At 46.4% G+C, this 26,645-nt stretch overlaps 1 protein-coding gene across 11 annotated transcripts in view; it reads right to left on the bottom strand.

The window, feature by feature from the left end:
- TRAK1 (trafficking kinesin protein 1) overlaps nucleotides 1–26,645 on the bottom strand; it is a 201,147-nt gene that overhangs the window by 104,422 nt on the left and 70,080 nt on the right. For 7 of the 11 annotated variants that reach the window (XM_031686760.2, XM_031686764.2, XM_031686772.2 and 4 more), the window contains exon 1: nucleotides 7,934–8,144. In XM_031686760.2, the coding sequence (XP_031542620.2) occupies nucleotides 7,934–8,024 (91 nt within the window). In that variant the 5' untranslated portion in view covers nucleotides 8,025–8,144. Of the gene's footprint in view, nucleotides 1–7,933; nucleotides 8,231–11,630; nucleotides 11,928–26,645 lie in introns of those variants that run through there. The other 4 variants (XM_072941058.1, XM_031686769.2, XM_031686767.2 and 1 more) reach the window with 3 other exon arrangements.

Here is a 26,645-nt window from a genome sequence, read left to right as displayed (position 1 = left end):
ACTAAATAAAGGAGGGCAAGTATTAACAGTAGCTATCCTACTTAGAATTACAAGTAACTACTCCCTCCACGAGCTAAAAACAGAAACCATTAAGAAGCCTTTATCTCAGATTACAGAAAATGAAAATAAAAATTCTTCTAGGAATCTACTGGAAGATGCTCAACCTCTACCCACTCACAGGAATAGGCACTGAGACCACATGTGCTGCTGTCTGACTCACCTCCAGTGGCCCAGAGTGAGATGCCTGCTGACCCCCGGGGTGCAGGGGGTGTGGGCCTGACATCCTCACTTTATCTAAACAACACAAAAACATAACCTGTCTGGCCACATCCGTGAGAACTCAAGTCCCCACTCTAAGAATTCTCCTCCCAAGTACTTTCATCACTTACTTGCTCAAATATGTGGGAACAGTGATAGCCCCTGCAGCCCCGTTTGTATGTGCAAACTACTGGAAACCTACACGCCTGTCAATGGGGAAGGTTGATTAAATCAACTGTGGGCCTTCCGTGCCACGAGTACTATGCAGTCAACAAAAAGGTGACAGATGCATGACAGCTAGAGAGAAAGGTCTCCACACTGGCAATATATTACTGAGTAGAAAAAAATTAAGGCACAAGACAGTATGTTCAGCATATGTTCCCATTTATAGAAAATTTTAAAGTGGAAGAGGGAACATACATATGTGTACACACACATGCACAGAATATTTTTAGAAAGACACACAAGAGGCGGGGAGAGATATAATAGCTTAGTTGTAGAGTGCATGTTTAGCATGCATGAGGTTTTGGGTTCAATCCCCAGTACCTTCATTAAAAAAAAAAAAAAGAAGAAGAGAAAAGACACACAGGAAATGGTGCTTTGTTTGAGAAGGAAAAATATAGGGCTGAGAATCTGAAGCGGGGGGAAACTTAAGGTTCATTCTTTTTTAAAGAAGGTATTTATTTTATTTATTTATTTTAATTTTTAAATTTAATTTATTTATTTTTAATGGAGGTACTGGGATTGAATCCAGGGCCTCACGCATGCTAACCACATACTCCACCACTGAGCTCTAGCCCTGCACCCCTCAAGGTTCCTTCTTTAAACCGTTGGCATGCTTTACAGTGTGCCCTTTTTTAGCCAGTGTTTCTAAGGGTTAGCTCTGGGAAGCAGGACTGACTATGGGAGAACCAAAGCACGGGGAGCACCAAATTTCAAGTCTTTCAAAGTTTCTATGGCGACAAAATAGTATAGTGCAAAATTTTTCAAGCAAGGAGGCAGGAAAACAATTTGGTGACTCACAGTTACCATTTGATTCCTAAAAGAAATAAAACAGAAAATATCCAAGTGATTCCCAAGTAATAAGGATGAGGTATTTAGCAGGACTATTACAGGACTATGTATGTGTGTGCTGAGTTATGACATAAATGGAGTTTTTTTTTTTTTTTTTTTTTTTTTTTTTTACTGTGGATCACAGTCAAAGCTCATAAAGTACTGGTAGCAGGTAAGAAAGTGGAGCCTACAAAGTGCCTAGATTCAGACTCTGGTTCTACCACTAGTAAGCTGTGTGACACTGCACAGATTACTTAAGCTCTCTGTGCCTTAGTCTCCTCATGTGTGAAATGGAGCTAACACTAAGACACACTTCACAGAGATGCTGTGCAGTGTGACTGCTAGCCTCTGGGATGGGCCCAGTTTCCTCATCTGCCCATACGGTTCCCACCCACGATGAACCATGGCTGGCCTGTGAGGCCAAAGGAACATGAAGGTTATGACCATGTGACTTCTGAGACTCGATCATAAAAAACACTGGAGTTTCTACCTTGGTCCTGGCTCTTGAGTTGCTCAGTCTGTTGGAAACCAGCTGCCACATCGTCATGAAGACTGTCCAGTGGCTCTCTGGAGAGGCCCATATGGTGAGGAACCCAGGCGCCCCCCTCCCAAGGGTCAGCACCAACTTGCCAGGCATGTGAGTGACTCATCTTGGAAGTGGACCTCCAGCCCCAGGCAAGCTTTTATCTGTTTGTAAGTAACAGCTTTATTCAGATGTACACCTCAATGTACAATTCAGAGGCTTCAGTATATCCACCATGTAACCATCAATTATACCTAATTTTAGAGTATTTTCGTCATCCCCAAAAAGAAACCATACAACTATTAATCCTGCCCCCAGGCTCTGGCAACCACTCACCTACTTTCTGCCTCTCTGGATCTGCCTTTTCCAGGCATTTCACACATGATCTTGTGTGCCTAGCTGCTTTCACCCCGCATACTGTTTTTGAGGGGCATCATGCTGTAGCCTATACCAGTACTTCATTCCTGAACCATATTCCATGGCATGAATATACTGCATGTTGTTTATTCATTCATCAGTTGATAGACATCTGGGTGGCTTCCACTTTTTGGCTCTTGTGAATAATGCTGCTTAGAATGCTCACGTGTATGGTTTTGTGTGGACTTATGTTTTCATTTCTCTTGGGTATAAACCCAAGCTTAGAACTGGTAAGTCATCCAGTAACTAGTATGTTTAACCCTTTGAGAAACTACCAGGCTGTTTTCCACAGGGCAAGCTTTCACTTTGACGGCAACATCATGAGGGACCCTGAGACAGAACCACACAGTTAAGCTACTCCCAACTCCAGATCCACAGAAATATGTGAGACTATTGATGTTTGTTGTTTTAAGCTGCCAAGATTTGGGGAAGTTTATCACACAGCAATAGATAACTAACACATGAGAATTAGACGAAGTTAGACATAAAAGGCATTTAGGACAGTGTCTAACACACAGTAAGTGCTCCATCAATGTTAGCTTCTATTATCACAGTAGCTGCCCACCACAGGGCCTTTGCTCATGCTAATTCCACTGCTTGGAATGCTCTTTCCTTTCCTCCCTCCTTCCTTGCTAACTCCTACATACCTTCAGATTTCTGCTTAAATACTGCTTTATCACAGAAGCCTTCTTGGAAATGCCACTTCAGAAATCCTCATTATAAACAAATTTTTTAAATAAAACATTTTTAAAGTTTTTTAAAATTTTAAAAATTAAAAAAAAAGAAATCCCCTTTATACCATCTCTTAGCACCTCGTACTTCTGTGAATGTCAAACATCGTCATAGTTAAATAGTAATCTGTGTAACTATTTTCAAGACATTTTCCTCTTCTGAAATATAAGGCAATCTCAACCCAGCACACCGCCCTAGCCTCTGTACACACAACAGAAATCGCAAGAATACCTCTTAAAGGCCAACAACCCACTAGAAAAATGAGGAAAGACAAAACACAGGCTGTTTGCAGAAAACAGAACAGAAAAGAGGCGCAGACTCATTTACAATTAAAAACAAACAAAAGAAGATGAAATACCATTTTTCATGAGCGTTTAGTCAGGATGAAAAAGGCTGACAATACCCTGAGTGGGCAAGAAACTGCCAGAAACGGCCACCCCCCACGCAGGTGCTGGCACTCAAAGGATACAGCTCCCCAGAGGCCATGTCGTGACAGAACCAAATCCTAAATGCACATTCCCCGTGCGTTTACAGACATGTAGGGTTAGTGACCCAAAAGATGCACACACTAGCATGCTGTTTCTTGGAGCAAAAGCAAACACTGGAAACAACTTAAAGCAGCCATCCAGGGGGGATGATGAAAACAGCAGCTCTTTCTTGGCGGTTGAGTGGTCGGTACGTCCTGTTGTCCTTGGAGCTGCCACCCGCACAGCAATAATACCTGCAGGGGCAGCGCCTGCCTCACTCTGCACCCCAGTGAGGCCAGGTCCACACAGCTATGATGGGAACCCAGGCTCCATCATTTTATTTTAGTTTCTCCTTCGCATTACAGTAAGCATTACATTGGTTCTTCTAAGATTATATGTTTAGGAAGGTTCCTTACCTATTAATTTCCGACTAATAAAGGAGAAATTACACAATGTATGTATATAACAAAAGAAACATTCAATCTGAGAAACGCTGGTTTAAATAAACGGAAGATGGTAATGATGCAGTCAAACAATGGGAGACCAAGGAGCCATTTCAATCAATAAGGCAAGGGGGAGGGGGGTGACTCAGTGGTAGAGCCCATGCTTAGCACACATGGGGTCCAGGGTCCAATCCCCAGTATCTCCATTTAAAAAAAGAAAAAGAAGAAGAGGACGAGGAAGAAGAAGAAGGCAATATTCTAGGCATTGTAATGAAACAATCATAAGTAATACTGTTGATTTTTTAATGCAGATTAGGCTATATAGTATGGTCCCATATGCATAGTTTTAGAAAAAGAATTATGTGCATTAAACCCTCCTGGAATGATTTTTTAAAAATCAGTTAAACCACACAGGTGGAAGGGTGACTGTTACTCTATGTGGACTATGCTTCGGCACAATTTCAAGTTTTAATATTTGCACGTGTTATTTTTATCATTTAAAACCCCTAATTAAATGAAATTATTAGAAGAGAAAAATCCACAACACAGGAAGTTACATAGGGTCAGAAGACAACATGGCTGGGTCTAAACCCCAAGGATGCCTGGTTTACCTGAGAGGACAAGACACCCTACTAGGCACCTCCTTGAAGGTTCAGGTGATAACAGTACCCACCTGGCAGGGTCGTGCTGAGAACAAAGTGAGTTCCCTGAGCAGTGCCCGGCTGTCAGCCAGGCACAGAGCGACTCCTCAGCCAGTGTCAAACTTTGACAGGATCGGTGATGGCTGTCAACCTGTCTGAGCCACGAGGTGCCCAGATATTTGCCCAAACATTATTCTGGGTGTCTCTGTGAGGGTGTTTTTGGATGAGATTAAGATTTAAATCAGCAGACTGAGTAACGCAGATCCCCCTCCATCCAATCCACGGAAGGTCTGAACGGAACCAAGAGGCTGAGCCTCCTGCGAGTAAGACAGAATTCCTCCCGCCTGACTGCCCTCCAGCCCATCAGCTCCTTCCCTTCCTGCCTTTGGACTGAAACTGAGACACTGGCTCTTCCTTGGATGGCGAGCCTGTGGATCTGTGGACTGGAATTACACCACTGGTTCTCCTGGGTCTCCAGCTTGCCAACTACAGATCCTGGGACTTGTCAGCCTCTATAATTACGTAAGCCAATTCCTCATAATGTTGCCGAATGCAAGTTTGTGTGCCCGATGCACCGTGAGGCCAAACAAACCGAAATGTTGGAGTCTGGAGCAGAGAAAGGTTTAATGCAGGGCCGAGCAAGGAGAATGGGGTGGCTCACGCCCAAGAAAACCCCAAGTCCCCTGAAGGGTTTCAGCAAAGCATATTTAAAAACCAGGTAAGGACAGGGGGCAGAGGAGAGTCGTGTGATCAGCTCGTGCACAATTCTCTGTGTTCATGATGGTCAAGTAGTTAATTTCTTCCCTTTGGTGATGGTTTTCAGCATCTAAAAATCTCAGGAAATAAAATGAGATACTATTACCTGAGTAGTTCAGAGAGGAGCTACAGCAGAGGATATGGGGGAGAGCTCTGTTCCAGGAGGGTCCCGAGGGCCTGCTCGGTTACAATTATACACTTCTGTCATACATATTTCATATATATAGCTCTGTCCTATGGGTGCTAGCTCCGTCCTCTGGGTTCTGTTTTTCTGAAGAGTCCTGACTAATACAAGATTTATGAAATGTGATTTGTTCCAGGTCTCATTATAGTTACAGTTTCCATTCTTGATCGTCTCAGCCTGATTTGCTGAAGTCTGTCAACGTTCACATGAGATCAGGGGTCAGGGAACAAAGACAAACTTTCTCTGGGCCACAAGTCCCAGAGTCACCAGTGAACCCTGTGGCTGGGGGACCATCCAAACCCACCTGCAAGGCGCAACCAACACTCTCTCTCAATGAACCCCAGGAAAGCCCCTCTAGCAGACTTTGTCTGAGTGGGACCAACAGGGTGCTGAGGGCAGAGGACCACGTCTGGTCCCTCCACCAGCAACTGCCCCTGAACCCTGGTCCAGTCACACTGAAGAGAACCTTGAACACAACATGTGTGAAGTGACACTCACTCTGATACTTGTAAAACAAATGAATGTAAGTCCATTATGAAAACTTAGCATCTAAAGGAACACTCTTAGGAATGCTATTTGTGGCTGGGGTCAGTGCTCTGAAGCCCCTATAGAGAAAGCACCCCTGATCAATTCTTCAATAATATTACCCTTCATTTTTCATTCTTATTTATTACTTGCCAGCTTCCTACACCGGTCTGAAGTGGGCAAAGACTAATAGGAACACACTAGATACATTATTAAAAACCTGTTTCAAATTCAGAATGAAAGCCAATTAGGAGGATAAAAATACATCAAGCACCTGGAACTGGAGCCTCGCAATCTCCTCGCAATCTCACGTCAAGAATCTCAAGAATATATTTTAACTGAATTTTACAAGACATGTCAAAACCTGTGTGATAAATATTTATCCACACATCTAATGAGGAGGAACGGGGGGAAGCAAGGTCAGCCAGTGGCCCCCCAAATCACCCACAGCACATTTAAAAGACAAATGTGAATGTTTTTGTGTTCTGCTGAAGATTAAGTGTTAGCTCTAGAAGTCAGCCTAGCAGGGCCATCCTCCTGCACTGCATTTGCAGACACAAACCAACTGCTACAAAGCGGGTGACTGCCCTGAAAGAAGATGCAAAGGTTTCTAAGTTATGAATTTGGAAAAAAAGAAATCTGTAATTCCCTAGATTCTAATTCACACTTTCTCCCTCTGGGAAAGAAGGATGTTTCACTGTCTGTTCTTTTCTGTTTCATTTCGCCAAGTAAGTACCACGGACATTATACCTTTTCAACGGAAAACACAATGGAAATTTTACACTAGACAGGAATCGGTAAGCAAGACTGTACATTTAATTCATAAAAGACATCCAGGATAGTTTCTTTGAGCACGTTTTCAGAGGGTAAACCAAATGGCTTAAATTAGTGATAGGAAAGGAAGAGATGTGAAACGGTGGCCCTGTGATGATGGGGACCCCAGACGGGACAGCTCCTAGAAGCACAGGGGGAGCAGTCCTCTCCAGGGTCACTTCCATCTTCACCCACCTGTGGGGGTCTGATGGAGAGACCAGATCTCATTTATGGACCCCAGCAAAAAGCTGGCCTCAAATGGACGCTAGCTGAACAGAATTACTGAATAAGCTTGGAGACACTAAATACACACATACATATCACAGCATCTCCATAATCTCCCGTCCAGAGTCTCATTTGTCTTGAACCTGAAACTGGCTGGAATGGGACAAGAGGAGATCACGTCTTTCAGGAATTCACTGCCTGTGGCTCAGATGGCTGGTGGGTACCAGCGCACAGACAGGACAGAAAGCGGATGGGTCATCCAGCATTGGGCTGTGACCAGCTTAGAGGAAGTGAGAAGAACTGTCTGCCCCACAGCCAGAGACAAGCCAGAGCAGACCTGATTAGCAAGCTCGCCATCACCGGGGTGTGGAAGGGAGGCACAGGACCAAGCACATCCAGTACAGGAAAAAAAATAAGCGAGGGTGGAAAAAGGGAAGGGGGGAGGGAGACACTGTTCTTCGCCTTCTGAAAAACTCCTTGCTGACCAGGTGAGGCTGTAAGAAATCAAGATAAAGACACAGGATCTGGAAAATCAGAGTTGGAGAGGCCAGAGGGGGCCTGAGGGACCTCAGTCAGCTGCTGCAGAGAACTTCCCAGGGCAAGGTGGTGGGGGTCCGGAAGCCTGGTCCCAACTCAGATCCACTGCTCTTGGCCCCTCAGGTGCCACTGGCCTCCCCTGAGCCTGGATGAGGGGACGAGGGCTAAGCAGCCTCTCAGGTCCCTTTGCTCCGCCTGTCAATAACCCAATATTGCAGTTTCCCACCACAGGTCCAAGGACAACCTGCCAAGCAGAACAGAGCAGGAGAGGAACAACCTCCCTGGTGGCCTTCTTGCCTTTCCGGCCACAACTTTGACAAGGAAAACCAACAGCGGACGCACTGGGCAAACACACTTACCACATGAGCTCGTCCGAGTGAGCCTGCCTGGGCAGAGTCCTGGCAGGGGCCGGGCCCTCACGGGCTGCCCGAGCTGCAGTACCAATGCCATGTACAGAAAGAAAGTCCAACGGCAACTCAGAGAGAAGAGTGGTCCTCCATGAGCACCCACCCGGCGGTGCCGGGTCACGGCCACCTCCAGCACCTACACAGCAGTTCTGAGTCTGCTTGTTGGGGCAAATCCTAAGGCTGTGAGCTGCCCTGCGAGCACAATGAGTTACGTAACTCCAGGCAGCCTGGGCACCCTATCGGCTCATCTTGTTAAACCATCCCAAACAGAAGATGACGCACCCAAACCTGTGATAGCCATAGGTTGGGGGGAAGGGGAGCGAGGGGAAGCAGGACTCTGTGATGGGCATTTGGCTTTGCCTAAAAATTAAAGAGGAACAAAGAGCCTGCTGTGCGTCTCTGCGCTCCCTGGGAACTGGGGGTGGCGTGGATTTATCAGAGGCTGGATGCCAAGCGGTCTCCCAGGACTGCTCTTGGCAAAGCCCTCAGATTCCACATAGGCACTCGCAGGGAGATGCCAAGTCTCTCCCAGAAAGTTCTTTATTTTGTGTCTTCTTCTCCACGACCATCAGATAAGACTTTAACCTGAGTGTGTTCTGCATTGTCTGGCTGCCTAGCACCTTCAACGCATAACAGCGTCTGTGTTTACCCTCCTACTTACCAAGCCACTGCCACACGTGACAGCACTGAGCACTGTTTCTCAGCTGTCCTCCAGATGTCCCAGCGGAGAACCTCCAGGAACCACGCCCACAGGCTTTGAAGTTTCAGCAATGCATTCTGCCATTGCTTTGCCCTGGGCTGTCACGTTCAAAGTAAAACTATTTTAACAGGCTAGATGTTTCCTAGATTTTGCTGGCACCAATCCCAGTGATTAGGTCATGTGTTTGGACAAATGAAGATACCGGTGGGACACTGCCTCCTCTGAGAAGCCTTCCTGGTCTCCCCCAACCTCTCCCCTCCAAGACTCAGCCAGGCACCCTCCTTGGTGCTCTCCCGTGTGCCTATGCTTCTCATTGTGCTAATCACACTGCACGGTCCGGTTCCACTCACTCGTCGGTCTCCCCAAGTGGACTGTATTCCCGGTGGGTGGGGGAGCAGGTAATACATGCCCCGGGGTCATGACCTGGATGCAAGTCCTGCCCCTTAGAGCTCAGGGATCTTAGGCAGGAAGCTGAAACCTTTGCGACTTAGCCTCTTCACCTGTAAAAAAGGGACAAATAGTCCCTACTTCATGGGGAGGCAGTAATAATTAAATGATACAATTTATTCACTCAGCAAATGTTTACTGAGCCCTGGCCACATGCGGGCACCTTTCAGTCACTGGGATTCAGGAGTGCACAAAATCCTTGCCCTTGGGAAGTTTCTATTCTCCTGCAAACAAAATACCAACACACAGTAGTTCATGGCTAAGTCTAGGGAGAAAGCTAAAGCAGGAAGGGGAGACGGGGAAGGTAGGGGTGGGCCACTCTTTACGCAGGGGAGTCACAAAAGGGTTTTAAGGAAATGCCATCTGGAGAAAGTGAAGGAGTCAGGGGGACATCTGGGGTTACGGTGATCCAGGTGCTGGAAGGTGGTGAGAACAAAGACTTTGAGGAGGGGCGGTCCGGGTGTGTCCAAGGATCAGCAAGGAGGCCGGTGGGCCAGCCTGGAGTGGGCTGAGAGGAGACAGGTCAAAGGGGCACGAAAAGCCCTGCCACTTAGGCCACAGTCAGAAGGGAGCCCGCTGGAGGTTTGGAGCAGAAGAGTTAAACCACCTGACTTTGTATTTTAAAAGCCTCTCCTTCGGCCGGGCAGAGAACGGATGGCACAGGGGCCAGCAGGGAGCCGAGAGGTCCAGTTAGGAGGCCACTCACTAATCCAGGCCTGAGATGAAGGTGGCCTGGGCCAGGGTAGTTCCTGCGGGGCTGGTGAGACCCAGTCAAATTCTGGACACGCTGCGAAGAGAGAGCCAAGAGACTGCCCAGCCAACTGGGGTGGGAAAGAAATACACAGGTCATGAATGCCTCCCAGGTTCCGGCCTGGACAAATGGCAGGAGGGAAGTACCATTAAGAAAAACAGGAGAGATCACGAGGAAAGCAGGTGGAGGAGGAAATCAGGTGTTCATTTTTCACGTGAGTCTGAGTTGCTGGTCAGGCATCCAAGTGAAAGGGCTGTACGTGGGGTTAGACTGCACGTCAGGCCTGCAGGGCAAAGGTCCAGTCTCAGGACAGGAACTGGAGAGAGGTCAGTGTGGAGGCAGATTCTGAATCCCAGAGCCTGGGTGAGATCACTCGGGGCAAGGTGTACGCGGGAGAGGGCGTGGCTGAAGGGCTGAGTCCCGGGGCCTCTGAGGTTCCCAGAGAGGAGAGGCGAAGCCAGCAAGGTCAGGACCCAAAGCCAAGAGAGGACCAGATCTCCAGGAAAGGAGGGGGCAGGGGTGGCAGTGTCAACTCCTGCTAGAAAGGCTAATGATGGACCCCTGGACTGAACGAGGCCATCAGCACCAGGGCACAGTGGAGTCACGAGCCTGCTTGCCCTGGATGTGGGAGAGAACAGGAAGAAAAAACGGAGTCAGCAAACTGAGGAGCAGAGACATGGACACTGGCAGCCAGGAAAGCAGGGCAAAGAAGGATTCTTTCTAAGAAGGAAGGGATTGCAGCGTGTTTTTGTGCTAACAAGAAAGATGCACAAGTAAGAAGAAATGGATGACATGGTAGAGAGAGGGCAGGTTCCTCAAGTGTGTTTTTTGGGGGCGGGCAAGCAGGGGTGGGATTGGTGCACAAGCAGAGGGAGGGCCACTCGGACTGGGACCCCTGGCATCTTGGTGTCCCTGCTACCCTTAACACAAGGGGGGGGGGTCCGTCTGCCTTGCTTAGCTGGTGAGAGAGAACAGTAAAAAGCTACTGAAAGCAAACCTGCATATTTTAAACTGTCACTGGGCATTATTTCCAACACGAGCACAAAAGCAAACAATGGAGACAAGATGCAAACTGGGCCAACTTCGACCTGAACCCAACTAGACTTAACTCCGTGCTCTTTGCTGCTGTTCCACACAGCATCCCAGACCATTCCCACTCAGAACCCTCTCTCGCGCTGGCTCCAAGCACTTGTCTCAGTGACCCCTCAAAGAAAAGAAACCAGCAAGAGCTCCATTATGATGTGCCTGAACAGCAGATGCCGCCGGTGCATGGGGTGGTGATCACCCTGTTCCCAGGACCCCAGGAAGGCCAGACTGACAGAGGCAACTGTGAGAACTAATGTCTGCAAATCTTGACAGTGAAGAAGGGCATTTCAGGGAGTCCCCAGTGTTGCGTTGCACAGCACCACTGTGTGTTACTTCCATTACACCTACCTTATGTCTGAAGAAACTGAGCCTCAAGAGAGAGGGTCACAGGGCCAAACTACACTGAGAATCTCTATGGGTCAGGCACGCTGCTCGGGGTTCAATGTTCCAATCTTAAACCTTCACAACCATTCTATGAGGTACTGTCTTCATCTCAGACAGATCCGTTCAGGAAGCAGGTCTCATGACCCCAAAGCTAAGACTCTTTGCATTTTGGTGGTCCCTCCCCACACCCCACCAACATCCCCCAGACCCACTCATATGACCGCACCCTTCCGTGGTCCTCACTGACTCCCTCCATCCCTGGCGGGGAGAGGCTCCCTTACCGGTGATGGTGCAGGCATCCCGGTACCCTCTGCAGCTGGGAGCATCTTCCACAGCCTCGCTTACATAGAGCTCCTCAGGGATGCCCAGGCTGCAGGCTAGGACTGCATGGTTGCACGCCTCCGAAGGGGGCACAGGGTTGGCCAAAGTGTCGTCGTGCAGAGCTGTGGCGTCCAGCTTGGCAGGTTTCACGGGGAGGTGCCTACTGCCATCGGAGGCCCCGCTGTCGGAGTCTGGGGCAGTTGGGAGGACGGCCCCCGGGAGGTCTGGCACACCAGCAGGGGCTCCTTACAGGGAATCTGTGGGACAATCCAGAGAGAGGAGCACAGTTACTTAGAGTCTCTTAAAAAAAAAAAAACTAACAAGATCTTTAGAATGACAAGGGCTCTAGGAGGATGTGGGGGTTCAGACTGCAAATTCTGTTTCCTTCAAACCAAGGAGCTTCCAATCAAATTCCTCAGTTTCGACCAAAGAAGTGCAGTGAAGTTTCATTCAACCAATCAGGTAACTAATACAGACCAAAATACAGAGCACATGGCTTCATTCACTAACTGAAACCCGTTTGGAAGCATCTCTAAGCAAATAACCAGACTGGACCACAGCTAAAATGACAACACCTACCCTGAAACAGGCACGTCCAGGACACCTGGCAGCCACACCACGTGTGGGAAGAGCCGAGCATGAGCATCCTGTAGAACACACGCACACATGCAGCTACTTCTACAGGATTTATATCTGCTTTTGTTTGTACGTTGAATTATGTGTGATGCAATGTTTCTCTTAAAGCTTTTCCAACCACTGTACATTCTCAGCTCCCCAGGAGCTTTAAAGCATACCCCGACCCTAAGCTACAGCACGAAATTAGAGGACCAGTTTAAGAATACGATGCAAACTACAGACCTTATGCCAAAAGAACACATGCAGTTTCGGGAAAGTCGGCCCATTCATAGGCTCTGGGGGAATCCAAGGACAACAGGTTTAGACCCTGGGGACAAGTAGGTTGGTCACTCCCTCTAGGGACCATTCCCGCAACATCAGTCTGACCCAGGATCCAGACTTTCACTTAAAATCTGGCTGGGACTAAAACATACCTGCTGGGAAAGGGATGGTGCAGGGCAGAGGCTACTGAGGACTCTACTCAGCTCCGGTAATAGCAAACCTCCATGCAAGGGATCTGTCCACACATTTCAAGAGATGCCACCACCTTAGACATTAACCTGCAGTTTAGCCCCAGCCCCTCTCCTCCCCGCTCACCTCCACACACTGCACAGATGGGGGCGTGCACATGTACACCCAGAAGTGTCAAACGCAAGCTTAATGAACAAGACAGGAAGCCTGAGAAACATTCTTTAGCAGGACGGTTCTCAAAGTGTGGCCTGGAACCCCTGGGGTTCCCTGAGACCAATTTAAAGGATCCGCAAGGTTAAAACGATTCTCTACGGTACTTTCACTCTCATTCTCTTATGGACACACAGTGGACCGCTCCAGGGACCACGTGATGCGTGATGACGTCTTTGCTCCGAAGGCTAGTGAACCGAGCGTGTACTTCTGTATCCCTGTGGTTTAAAATTTGCTGTTCTGATTTCTAATGCAATATATATAAATCAATGTAACATATACGAATGAAAGTTCTTTGGGATCCTCAATAATTTTAAGGGGTCCTAGGACCAAAAGTTTGAGAATTATTATTGCTCTAGTATGTGATGCATTTACAGTTCTTTTTTTATTGTTGAAGTATAGTTTGACAACGTTAGAGACAAATACCATATGATATCAATCTCTTACATTTAGAATCTAAAATATGATACAAATGAACTTATTTACAAAACAAATGGTCTCACAGACATAGGAGACAAACTATGGTTACCAAAGGGGAAAGGGAGGAAGGGATAAATTAGAAGTTTAGTATTTTAAAAATTTTTTTAAAAAAAGTAAAGTTGACAGAGGTTTTACCCAACATGGTGTAGTTAGTTCTGAAGGAAAATGACAGCCCTCAGTCTGTGACATTTTCCCTCAACAGGTCACTTACCAAAATACACTGAGTTCCCACTGTAAACGGTGATAAACTTCCTGCCCTCACTAGAACGAACACATAGCCATAAAATGCAAAGGGGGTGAGGGTACCTGTGTATCCTTGGTGAAAAGTGAAAGATATAATGAGAGAGAAAAATGAGATTGTAACACCAGTGATTCAAGTCAGTAAGCACAGACAGATGGATAAGCTGCCTGATAAGAAAAAGCCTGGAATTCGCAGGCAAAACCATAAAGACATTCTGGGTAGCAGACGCCTCAGGGAGTGGACTTGAAGAACTTTCAGAAGGGAACCAATTAAGCCATTGTTATATGCAAGGTCTCCAGAAAGACACTGTCGGATATTTCAAGGCATAACATCCTCATCCTCCCTCCTAAGGAGCTCCAGGTACAGGGACCACACCTGATGGGCTCTCACTGATGAACAGATCAAAATAAAGAACTCAAAGGTGAGGGAGACAAGCTGAAGTAGGCATGGCAGTGAAATTAAACCAAGGACATTTCCAATTAATGTCTATGTAATGCACATTATTTGCAAACCTGAAGCAAACAGCCCAAAAGAAGACAAATGGGCAAAGGATATTAAGATTCTCTCTCCTCCCCAAAAAAGAAATACATAAGCACATACACAAATATTTTAAAGAACTTGAATCGTGATCCCCTCAAAATTTCTTTATCAGACTGACAAAGACTTAAAAATTATAACAACGCTCAGTTTAACAAGTTTTGAGCAACTCATAGTGCAGGGAGGGGTAATAAACTTGGAAGGACAGTCTTTCTAAACCCATGTAGCTCTTTGGCCCAGGGATGCATGGACCAAGGGTGGTTATCACACAGAAAGGCTAAGAACGAGCTAACATGGAACAGAGGATGGAGTTAAACATGGTGCAGCCACAGACAAGTCAAGTCCGCAGCTGTGAAGAGGAAGTCTCAGAGCAGGTACGAACTTACCAACGTGGAAGGATGCTCCACTCAGAGAAATGGTAGATAACACGGACTTCAAAAGGTTTGAAAATCCATTAACAGATCGAACCCTCACTTAAACCTTCTTTAGTCTGTAATGAGACACATTCTATACGATTCTTGTATAGAAGTTTGAAATACTTCCTCCTTTCGCAAAACGCCATTGTTCTACTGAAAACCAGGAAAATTGAATTCACGTCAAGGTTTTTTTTAGTTGAAATATAGCTATCATCTAACAATATTCTGTTATTTTCAGGTGTACTACGTAATGATTTGACATGTACATACATTACAAGATGATCACAACAGTAAGTCTAGTAACCATCTGTCCCCACCAATGTGGTTTTTTGTGGGGGGAGGTAATTAGGCCTTTTTTTTTTGGAGGAGGTACTGGGGATTGAACCCAGGATCTTGTGCATGCTAAGCATGTGCTCTACCACTTAAGCTATATATACCCTCCCCTCATTTTTTTAAATAAAAAGTCTAAAACAAAGATTTCTTAAAGAGGACTTCAACCACAGATTTTACAACTTTGGCTTTCAGTGTCTGTAAGTGAGGGAGTTGGCCTAATTCCCAGTCACTAGGGAATTTCTACTGTCCCTCTTCCTTGTATTTCTGCTTCAACTTACAGCTGTCATACACTGAACCCAGACACATTGTTACAAATGAATGGTTCCAGTAAGTCTAAGCACTTTTCTTAAAAAACAAATTTTAGAGACATCAGCACATGCTCACTGAAGCGACCATATTAAGTCCAAAGTTCACTTTTTATGGGTGGCAACTGACAAAAAAGGCTTCAAAAGCTTGAGAGACTGCCCCCTTTTTTAAAGTAGAACAGAACTATTCCCATTTATTTTTCTCATCTCAAATTTCAGTTAAAATAATTAAGCACCCAGGTGTGTGCCTACATATGCATTCCATATCTGAGGTCCATCATAGCTCATGATTTGTGAATTTTAATTCTCACCATAGGGCTTCTTTGTCAAAACAGTATTTTGATTTTATTGTGGTTAAAAAAAAAAACACTGAAACATAAAATGTACTATCTTAACCATCTTTAAGTGTTCAGCTCAGTAGCCATAAGTACCTTTGCACTGTTATCACCAGAAGTCTTGGCATCTCGCAGAACTGAAACTCTGTACCCATTAAACAGCAACTCTCCATTCCCTACTCCTGCCAGCCCCTGGCAACCACCAGGATATTTTCTCTATGAACTCACTACTCTAAGTGCCTCCTACGAGAAGAATCATACTGCACTTGTCCTTTCGTGACTGGCTTATTTCACTTCGCATAATGTCCTCAAGGTTAATCCATATTGCCACATGTCAGAATCTCATTAAGGCTACGTAATATTCCACTCTTCTGAGAAATCCTTCTTGAAGTAAAAAGATCACTCTTTAGCTCATGATATTTCTAGTGGGAGATAATCTAAATTTCTATTAATACAAAAATAGTTATAAATTATGGCACCTCTAAATCACCAACTTCTAGAAAGTGAGAAAATCTACACAAGGCAGTTGCCTCCATGCCAGGCACACATCACATTCTCAAAATCATCATTATCACTGGCAGTATCATTTCCAGATTCTCACAATCAGGTACCTTTTTTGGCTCTCCCACAATATTCATCTGCCACCATTTCCAACCCTGTTTCACAGTGAAACCTTTCACCATGTGGTACCTGGTTCCATTACACAGGTTTCACAGAGCGGCTTTTGGAGAAAGCTTCTCTGTATCTGGCCAACCTCCATGTTTCCATCATCCCTTGCGCAGGACTCACTCTCCCACAGGTTGTGAGGCCCTTGAAAGCATGGGTTGGCCCTGGTTCCTATTAGGTGCTACATAAATATTTGCAGAATAAACAACAATGACAAAAACAAGCAGTTTGGTCCAAATGACTTCGAGGATTTCCTGAAGCTAGGAAGCTGTGGTTCTATGATCCAGACAGGAAACAAAGAGTCGAATCTCTCAAATTACACACTGCTCATCTTGCAGGTTCACAGAAATCAATGGGGGAAGCATTCCAAAGGTGTTTCAGGGATGCAGACCCTGCCATGGGCTCTCCAAGACGGCTTCAACTGAATCTCACTTTATCCTTTCCAATATGGACCAATATTTACCAAATGTGATGTCAGGGTGTTAAACATGTCAGATGACCAAATACAACAATTCAGGAAGCAGGAAGCCTCCTTTAGAGAGTACTCAAAATCTGGGCAAATCCCTCACCCAGTTTCTAAAAGAGTCACAGCCACATCCTCTGGGGAGACCCAGGCACCACAGAGTGGAGGAGGGGTGACAACCTGGTGAACGGCCCTGTGAAGAACACTGTAATGATTCAATTCCCCCCAACAACTGTTGATCAGTGTTTTTATTCCTAACGCTGTTTTTTCCGCTGCTAACTCAGGATCTCAAAGAGCTCAAGGATCAGAAATGAACAGAGCTAGGCATCAGATCAGACTCACAGGAGGCAAGCGGCCACTGCAGGGGCTGGCAACCCGGCACCTGGCCCCAACAATGCCACAACATCGTTCGGGGGAAAAGAGATGAGTTCCTGTAGGTCCCAAGCCTCTGTTTCCTTCTCTCTGTGGTAACAATACCCACGCCTCTCAGACTGGTACACAGATAACAGACACCGCCGATGCAGATGAGGTACCCAGCACAGTGCTAAGCACACAGCAAACACTCAAATTTTACACACTCTCAAACTGGTCACCTCCCCCTTAAAATCATTCACTTAATTTATCTAAGAGAAGAGACCCTGGCATGTTCCTAAATTTGTACAATTTCGGATACCAGTATTCAGTAAGGCAGTGCACATCTGTAAAATCTTAACAATATCAATTTTTATTGAGCTCAGGGTGTGCGTCAGACAGTGTGCCCTGTGCTTTGGAAGCTGTGACTTCTACCACCTGCCACTGGGTCATCTCCCTCTTAGCTGGGTATTGTTATTGGCCCCATTTAACAGCTCATAACAAGAATGCTCAGAGAGGTTCAGTAATTTTCCAAAGGTCACACAGCAAGCCAAAGGGGAAATCCAGGTCTGAACTGAGACAAGTGATGGGAATCCAATGGGAAAACAATCCTTGGCACCTGGTGATGGCCCCTCACCCTAAGGCACGCAGGCACCTCTGAGACTCCTCATGGGGTTCAGGAAGGAACACAACGGCCGCAGTCCTGGACGCTCTCTGGCTCCAGCCAACCATGCCAACCAAGCAAAAGGCTCCTTTCAGGGAGAGGAAACAAAATGAGGCTTAAGCAATGTGAGAGCAGACGGCCCCGAGAGATGAAAGCTCCTCTGTCTCACTTTCTGGACTCTGCTTGGGGCGCCTGCGGGAAGGAGGGATTTTTCTTCGCAGAGGAGTGAGAAATTCTGCAACCTGGTCAATTTCTCAGCAAAAGAGGTGCCAGGAAAAGGAGGAGGAAGAGTACACACGGAGATGGCTTTGCATTCGAGCCGAGAGAGCTATCCTGCCCAGTGCCTGGGGCCCTTGGCCTGGGTTCCCTGCCTCACTCTTCCCCTCGACAACTCCAGCCCAGAGGATGGCGAAGGGTACTGGCCAGGCTGCTCAAGCCGAGTCCGGCTGGTTGCTGACAAAGCGCACGTTCCTGAGATTTCCTTCCACTCCAGCACGTGATTTTTGTGGCTGGGAACCTGAGCTAAAACCCTGAGAGCTGTGTGTCCCTGAAGGGATGGTGTCACACCTCTGGGCCTTAGCTGCCTCTTCTGAACAAGGAAAGGCCTGAATGAGCATCAATGAGCCAGCAGCCTTGCAGCTAAGCCAGGCCAGGAACCCCAAAAGTGGGCAGGCGGAACTTCAGAGAGTAGGGTGGGGCTGCTGCATCCAAGTAAGTCCTTCCCCCACTTCCCCGGTGCTGTTAGTATGAATGCTTTGCCACCCAAGTGCAGGTGACTTCTGGCAGGAGAGCCAAGGGAGACTGCGCAGACTGGCCTGCCCCCTGTGAACACAGACCACCTGCTTCCCAAGGGCTAACGGAGGAGCCTTCTCCAGGACAAACTCAGAGGCTGTCGGGAGAAAACCAGACGAGAGCTTCGAGTTGGAGGCCCAACAGGTGACAAGGAGAAGCCAGTGCTGGGTGACCCTCCTCCGTGGCCAGCTAGGTGCCTGAGCTTTCAAGGTCTATGTTTTTAAGGCGCAGGCAGGCAATGTATCTGGGAATCAACTTACCGTCACAGTTCAGCAATTCTGAACAAATAGGACCCAGGATAGCAAAAGTTTTCAAAAAGGGACAAACCGTTCACAGGGACCTTATCAGCCCTCTATTGCTGCTGTGACAAACTGCCACAAATTTAGTGGCTTGAAATAGCCACTTATCAAGTCAGTCTTAGAGGTTCCCAGTCCAACATGAGCCTTGCCGGGCTTCAACTCAGGTGTCAACAGGGCTCTGCTCCTTCCTGGAGCTCCCAGGAAGGACCTGTACGTATCCAGGCTTATTCAGGTTGTCAGCACAAATTAGCTGTTTGTGGATGCAGTACCGAGGTCCCCGTTTCCTTGCTGACTGTCAGCTAGGGTCTTTGTTCCTATAGGCTGCCTGTGTCTCCCCTCATGCTTTCCATGGGCTCACAGAGGCCTCTCTCTGGTCCCCGCACGTGGCCCCCACATCTCAGAGCCAATAACGATGTGCTGAATCCTTCACACACTTGGAATCTGTTTTTTCTTTCTGCCCCATCTTTTTGGCCTCCTATTCTGCCCTTTCCTGTTTTTAAGGGCTCATGTGATTACATACAATTTCCCTATCTTAAAGTCATGTGATCAATAACCTTAATTCCATCTGCAAAGTCCCCCTCATGACAGTACCTAGATTAGTGTTTGCCCGATTAACCAGGGCACAGAAATCTTGATGGCCAACTTGAGAATTTTGCCTCCCATAAGAGCCACTGGTTCTAAAGGCACGGTACACCTTAGGAGCCCCAAGCCTAGTGAGAAGGCAAACCAGAGTCAGCCTATAGCCACCCAGACCCTTTCCACTCCAGAGGAAGATGATTTAGATCCAGTGACGGGCACCACAGAGGCTGGGTTTAGTCCCAGCTCAGCCATTGCCTACTGGCTTCCAGTCCTGGGTCAGGTTCCAAGATGTCTCATCTACAGAATATGGGTACCAACAACAGGTTGTCAAGTTGCTGGAAGAAGCAGACACAATGAAAGCAGATGGCCTGCCAGTCCTAGGATGGCACGGCTGAGACTGAATCAAAAGTCTGGAGACCTGCCCTAGGGATCATAAGCATTTAGCACCTGAAATACAAAGGAGGCATCTTTCAACACATTGTTTCTATCTTAGGAATAATCACGTAAGCCAGGGAACGTGCAGGCTGTGGATGGCATCGGGGCAAGCACTCCAGAATCCTGATAGCTGCCTGAGGCCAACTCGCTCACAAAGGACCTTAACTAAGGCATGACCTGCACCAGGGTCCCCCCACTGTCTGGCCAGGGCCATTTGTTTTGTTGCATCTTAAACTACTTCTCCGAGTAAACTGCTGCCCCGCTTAGACGGTGATAAAACCAACATGTCCTTTTTTAGAGCGCAGGCAGCCCCACACTTGCATTCTTGCAGAACGAGCTACGCTTGGTAATTTACATGCATGATCTCGCTTAAGGCTCACAACCTATAAAGTAGTATCATTATCTGCTTTTACAGGGGAGAAAACAGACTCAGAGAGATTAAGCAACTTGCCCAGGATTTGAACGGCTCCAACAATGTTGCTCTATTACAGTTGTGAGTATACTGAGCTTATGTGTTTAAAGCTGTTTGCAGTCCGGTGGAGAATCAGGCATTCCATGTGGTCCTTGAGCGATGATAATTCTCCTGCATCTGTCCACTGTCTCTCCTAACATCCCTCTTGCCATAACAGGCTCAAAGGAACTCAAAGTGGGGACGCCACTGAGACCACTCAGGTCCGTATAAGAAATATGCACATACCAGAAAGCCCAAAGATGGATTCTGACCTCCGGGACCATGCTGGGCTGGTGGACAGCTGATGGGTGACTATACAGGTCGGCTCCATCACATCGCTCCCCACCCTCACCTGACTTTTCTGGCACTGCCATCAGTCCAGGCCAGCTCCTTAAATAATGGGACGAGGGGCTACATACTGGAAAATATCATGCAAAAATTGAACAGCTGGAGGAGGAGAGGAGCTGCAGTTTTGCAGCCACGGTGCCAGGCAGGAAAAAGAGCAGGGCCGCCCAGAAGCAGCCACTGGCCCAGAAGGACGCTACAGCTCACTGCAGGCTTTCACACACACAATGCCATTTGTCCCATAAAATAAACCTGCGCCGTAGCTTGGTAGAACCGGTCTCATTTTGTGAGGTCAGGGGTGGGGAAAAGTTCAGTGCCTTGCTCAAAGTTTTATCTCCAATAATGGCAGACACAGGACTGGTAAGACTTTCTTATTTACTCAAAACTTTCAACTACCGTTACAGTGCTGCAAAGGGAAGGAGCATCTTGGGAGAGGGCAGTGTAAGTGTCTATAGAGAGGAAGAACACTTGGAAGGACACAGTACTGGCAACTGCAGCCAGAAAGTTGGAACCACAACAGGCGAACCAAAGGCACAGAAAAGGAGATACCCTGTGGTCTCAAGGACGGCTGTCAGGGCCTTTTGTGACAACGTATGACAGCCCCTCCAGGTCCCAAGGAAAGGAGAGACCAGGACAGCTGGAGGCTAAGTCAGGCAGATGCTGTCAAGGTTTCCATTAGGATAACTTCAGGAAGAACTCGAGTGTGGAACGGGGGCTGCTCTTGTGTGCCCATCACGTGCGTCTGTCCTCCCCTGCTCTCTCCTCCCCACCCTCTCATGTCCAGGCACACAAAGACACACACACGAACACCCACATACATGGGGGAAATAAATGCCATTCTTAAGGCTACACCACTCTCTTAGCTCTCAAGGTGAACCCGCCCCTCCCCCCAATTTTTTTCTTAAATCAAGAAGCACTCAAAGAAAATTTCTGTAACTCAAGGCAACTGGAGAAAAATGACTCAGACCCAGCTTAGTCCCATAACTCAGCCTTTTTTTCTCTAAACTGTGCTGAAGACCGAAGCAAACCCACCAACACAAGGCAATGGCCCCGGCAGATGCCTCAGAAGGAAGGACAAATCCATTTAATCCATCAGGTCTCGTGAATGAAAACTGCTGTCAGGTGACCAGATTCCCCGGTTTCCAAAAATAATTCTGCTGCAACAGAGAGAACAGAAATGCCCAGCCACGCTGCTTTCTGCGAGCCCGGCCCCGTCTCCCAGAATAAGGAAGAAAAGAGAATAAAAAGAAAGAGCGCGCTGACAGCCTTATGTAACAGTCCCCATCTCCAGGCTGGCAACAGCAGATTTATAATGAGCCAGAAATAGCTCTCTCTCCAGGGAAAGGAGACCAGGCTGGAAGGCTGAGCTGCAGGGCCTCCTGACAGCCTGCCTCTCCTTTCACCCCCAGCAGAACCTCCATATATCTCCCAGTCCAAGCTCAGTGAGAGCAGCTGGCCCAGCTCCAGCGCAGACATGTGTCACCTAAGAGACTGAAAAAGCCGGACAAGACCTTCAGGGAGCACTGTCTCCCAAGCCCGGGGAGGAATGGTAACTATAGCATGTTACTCTGCTGAGGGGCCCCCAGCACGCCAAGCCTGCTTTGTGCTCCCAGACCAAGTAAGGACAAACAGTGGCCTTTGGACATTTCATCCTGCCGGCCAGGGCATGTGGGGCCAGCCTGGCAGGCGGCAGGCAGGCTGGAGGCAGTTCTTGGTGGAGCATCTCAGCAGTATGCTCCCTGCCCCACTTCTAAACCCCATCAGAAAATCCAGACCTGCAGCCGAGTCCGGTCCACACTCCCAGGTCCGGGGAGGAATTCTGGAGGCTGGCCAAAGCTGGGCACGGTGACAGGAGCGGTAACCTCACCCCAAATCCCTGTGGAAATCTCTGTGATTCCAGGCTGCTACACTGTTGTTCTTTTAAGAGGAAAAGTTTCCCTCAGAAGACCCAGATGTCCTACATGAGGAAGCCCTGCAGCCCCCACTGCGTGTGGTGTCACTTTAAAGGTGGGGGAGGTCTCTGGGGAGCAAGAAACAGGGGCGGCGGGGTGGGGGGGAAGAGTTGGGATCCATGGGGAAGGCAAGTGCCTAAGGCCTGAGTTAGTAGTAAGTCTCGCCCGACCAGAACAGCAGCTGCAAAGCTGTCACGTTGTAGGATAAAGTTAACATAATAACCAGAGAAAGAAGCCCAGGAATGTGGGGTGACGGCGGCAGATCTAGAAAGGGGAAGACAGCAGTTCTCTGTACTTGACGCCTCCTCGGGTCCCAGCTTTTAGTCACTCCTCAGGTGGAGTCTGGCTTTTAAAAAATCGTAACGACTCCAACAAGGGAAAGAACACAAATGGCTCCCAGTCCTGCAGTGACTGTGAGCCTGGCGAGACCTGAGTGTGTGACCCCATGGGAACGCTGACCCAAAACTCACAGCAGCCTGCGGGCCGCATCACGGCCCTCCTCCAGCTTCCGAGGGGGAAGCCGGGGCTGGAAGCAACTCCTCACAACCCCAAGAACACAGAGGTGGGGCTGGTGCTGAACCCAAGTGTGTTTAAGACCCAGCAGACAGCAACCACGCCAATAAATACGTAAAGTCAGCATCAACTTAGTTCATGGTGTTCTTTTACCACTTAGGTAGACCTGAAACTTTTCAAAAACAGCTGGGACATAAAAAGAAAAAAAGACAAATATAAGGTCACTTATATGTGGAATCTAAAAAGAAAGATACAAGTTTTCAAGAATATGAAAATAAATATATGCATATACATACATGACTGGGACATTATGCTGTTTACCAGAGATTGACACATGGTAATTGACTACTTCAATAAAAAAAATTTTTTTTTAATTTTAAAAAAAAGAAAGATACAGATTTTATTTATAAACCAGAAAGAGACTCACAGACATAGAAAAACTATGGTTATGGGGTGGGGGCAGTGGATAGAGAGGGAGTTTGGGATTGACAGACACACACAACTATATATAAAAAAGATAAACCAAGGACCTACTGTACAGCACAGGGAACTATATTCAGTTTCTCGTAATGGAAAAGAATCTGAAAAATATATATATGTATGTATATGTATATAAATGAATCGCTTTGCTGTACACCTGAAACTAACAATGTAAATCGACTACATCTCAATATGAATAAGAAAAAAAACAGTTGGGACCTAAAAAGAGCAGTCCTACATGGGAAAAAAATTAAGATTATAAGATAATGTCAATTTCAAGGCAAATGCATTCAAAGAAATCATGAAGCCCATTTTACACTGAAAAATGTTTAAATCCCCAATTAAAAGGCTCATGTAAGAATCATTATAAGAGAAAATTCATTATCAGCTTTCAAGAGAAAAATCACAAGTAATCAGAGAAATGAAAATGAAAACAAGTATGAGGTACTATCTTGTTATCTATCCAACCTGCACACTTCTTTTTTTCTCTAGTTATAACCTCTGCTGCTCTTAAGTGTGGGTAACAAGATCGCTCACATCTGGGACTGTGCGCTGAAATCAATTCACGTCTACAATTACTTCCTAAGGAAAAATCATAACTATGTATAGAGATTGAACTTCCCTCTTTTGGCACTGCTTAGCAGTACAAAACCAGAAAATGAAAAGGTCTAATAATATGGATTTCAAGGAAATAAAGCATGATCCATCCATATAAACAGGTCTATACACCTGTCACCACAGCACCATTTCCTTCTTTTTTAATTGAAGAATCGTTGATTTACAATGTTGTGTTAGTTTCAAGGGCACAGCAAAGTGATTCAGTTATATACATACATATATAATATACAGGTTATTACAAGATACTGAATATAGTTCCCTATGCTGTACAGGTCTTTGTTGTTTATACATTTTATATAAAGTAGTATGTGTCTGTTTCCAAACAAAATCTGTCCATCTCCCCTCTTCCCCTTTGGAAACAGTAAGTTTATTTTCCAGGTCTGTAGGTCTATTTAAGTTTTGTAAATAAGTTCATTTGTGTCATTTTCTTAGATTTCACATATAAGTGATATTATACAGTATTTATCTTTCTCTATCTGACTTACTTCACTTAGCATGATAACCTCTAGGTCCATCCATGTTGCTGCAAATGGCATTATTTCATTCTTTTTATGGTTGAGTAATATTTCATTACACACACACACACACACACACACGTATATACCACATCTTCTTATTCCAGTCATTTGTAGATGGACACTTAGGTTACTTCCATGTCTTGGCTTTTGTAAATTGTGCTATGAACATTGGGGCACATGTACCATTTCTAATGATGCTGCAGAAAACCCATGGAAGCCAAGAAGAGGTGCTTGGAATATGCTGAGTAGGAAAAAGGTTGGCCACAAAATGAGGCACAGAATATAGCGTCTGTTTTAATAAAAATGAGACACACACAAAAATAATTAAAGATAATTTCAATAATTTCATCTTGGCAGGCATCCTTTCCCCACCCACAGAATCACACCCAATGGTCTTGGAACCCTTCCTTGTCAGGTCCTTGGCTGTCACCCAGCCTGAATCCAGCCCTTACCTCTTCATGGTGGGGTCTGCTTCTGTACCACTGCACCATCCCACATGTTTGAACAGCCTGGATGTCAGCACATTTGCTCACCATGGCCACACAGGCACAAATGCATTTCCTAAAACACATCCACTATAAGCTCAACCCCGTGGGGACAGAAGGACACTGTCACTTTAGTCACTATGGGATGTTGAGCAAGTTGCAATCAGTTAACTACTATAAGCCTCAGTTTTTTCATCTCTAAAATGGGAAGTAATAATAGTACCTAACAGTGCAAGGCTGTATGAGGATTAAAGGAGCTAATACACTAAAGTAAAATGCACTCTAAGGCCTCAGTAAATGCTCAGTAAACAACAGCCCAGCTCAGACCTGAGAATACTCTCCAGAAGAGAGGGTTAACCCGGTGGGGAAACGGGGACCCTATTTCAACAGGCATTTTCCTACCATCAGGCTACATAAAAAGTCCAAGCACACATGATGTATAGCCCATGCCTCAAATACAGTATGGGCAGAAACTGAGTAAAACAGACTCGTGTCTGTCTGTCTTGTTCACTGTTCTATCCCAGTGCCTGTGAAAGCTCGGGTATAGAATGAATTAAATGACTCACCCTTTATGGTCAAGCCCACTGAACACAACCAGCCCAACTGTTCTGTCTTAACCACAACTACACAATAGTTCATCACAGCTGCAGTGATTATCAAGTACAACGGATTTCACTGAGTCATCTGTCCTATGCGGAAGTGAGAAGGACATGTTTGAGGGGCTTCCTGAGTGAGACAAGTACCATCAACTCATGGTCAACTTCTGAGATTAACTCGCAAAACTTGAAAAGGGGGGATCTCATCTAAGCATCAAAGGAGGACAGGAAGTTTTTGTTTTAAATTGTGTTTTGAATAAAGCTTCATTTCTATTTCCATATCAGCTTCTCAGCGTGTACTGACCAACAGTGAGATCACAGCCCTGTGTTTTTGAAAACAGATTCCGCCGCTATGGAAACAGAAGTTGTCACTGTATTCTGACTTCACTGTTGGATCAAGTGAGAAGAAACATCTCCACTCGGACATGGCTCCTTAGCTACACGTAAGGTTCTTTTTAATAAAATGTGCTTAACAGTAATCAATAAATCAAAGCCCTTCAATTCTTAACTCTCTAGACAAACTGAACCACACGAAAGTGCCTTCGGCTAATGATTCATGCTTCAGGTACATACGTAGTGAAAAAGTGTCCCATTCTGGATTTTATTAATTCTAAATAATTCCCTAACAGGCAAGTGAGTTCATTTGATCCACATTCAAAATCAGATTCTACCAGGGGGAAAGGGTGGGGGTGGGGTGGAGGGATAAACTGGGAGTTTGGGATTTGGAGACACTAACTATTATACACAAAATAGGTAAACGACAGGTCCTACTGTAGAGCACAGGGAACTATATTCAGTATCTTACAGCAACCTATAATGAAAAAG

This window comes from Vicugna pacos, chromosome 17 (assembly GCF_048564905.1).
Source record: "Vicugna pacos chromosome 17, VicPac4, whole genome shotgun sequence".
Classification (NCBI taxonomy): domain Eukaryota; kingdom Metazoa; phylum Chordata; class Mammalia; order Artiodactyla; family Camelidae; genus Vicugna; species Vicugna pacos.
The sequence above is the reverse complement of the archived record's forward strand: the minus strand, read 5'-3'. Positions and strand labels throughout refer to the sequence as shown.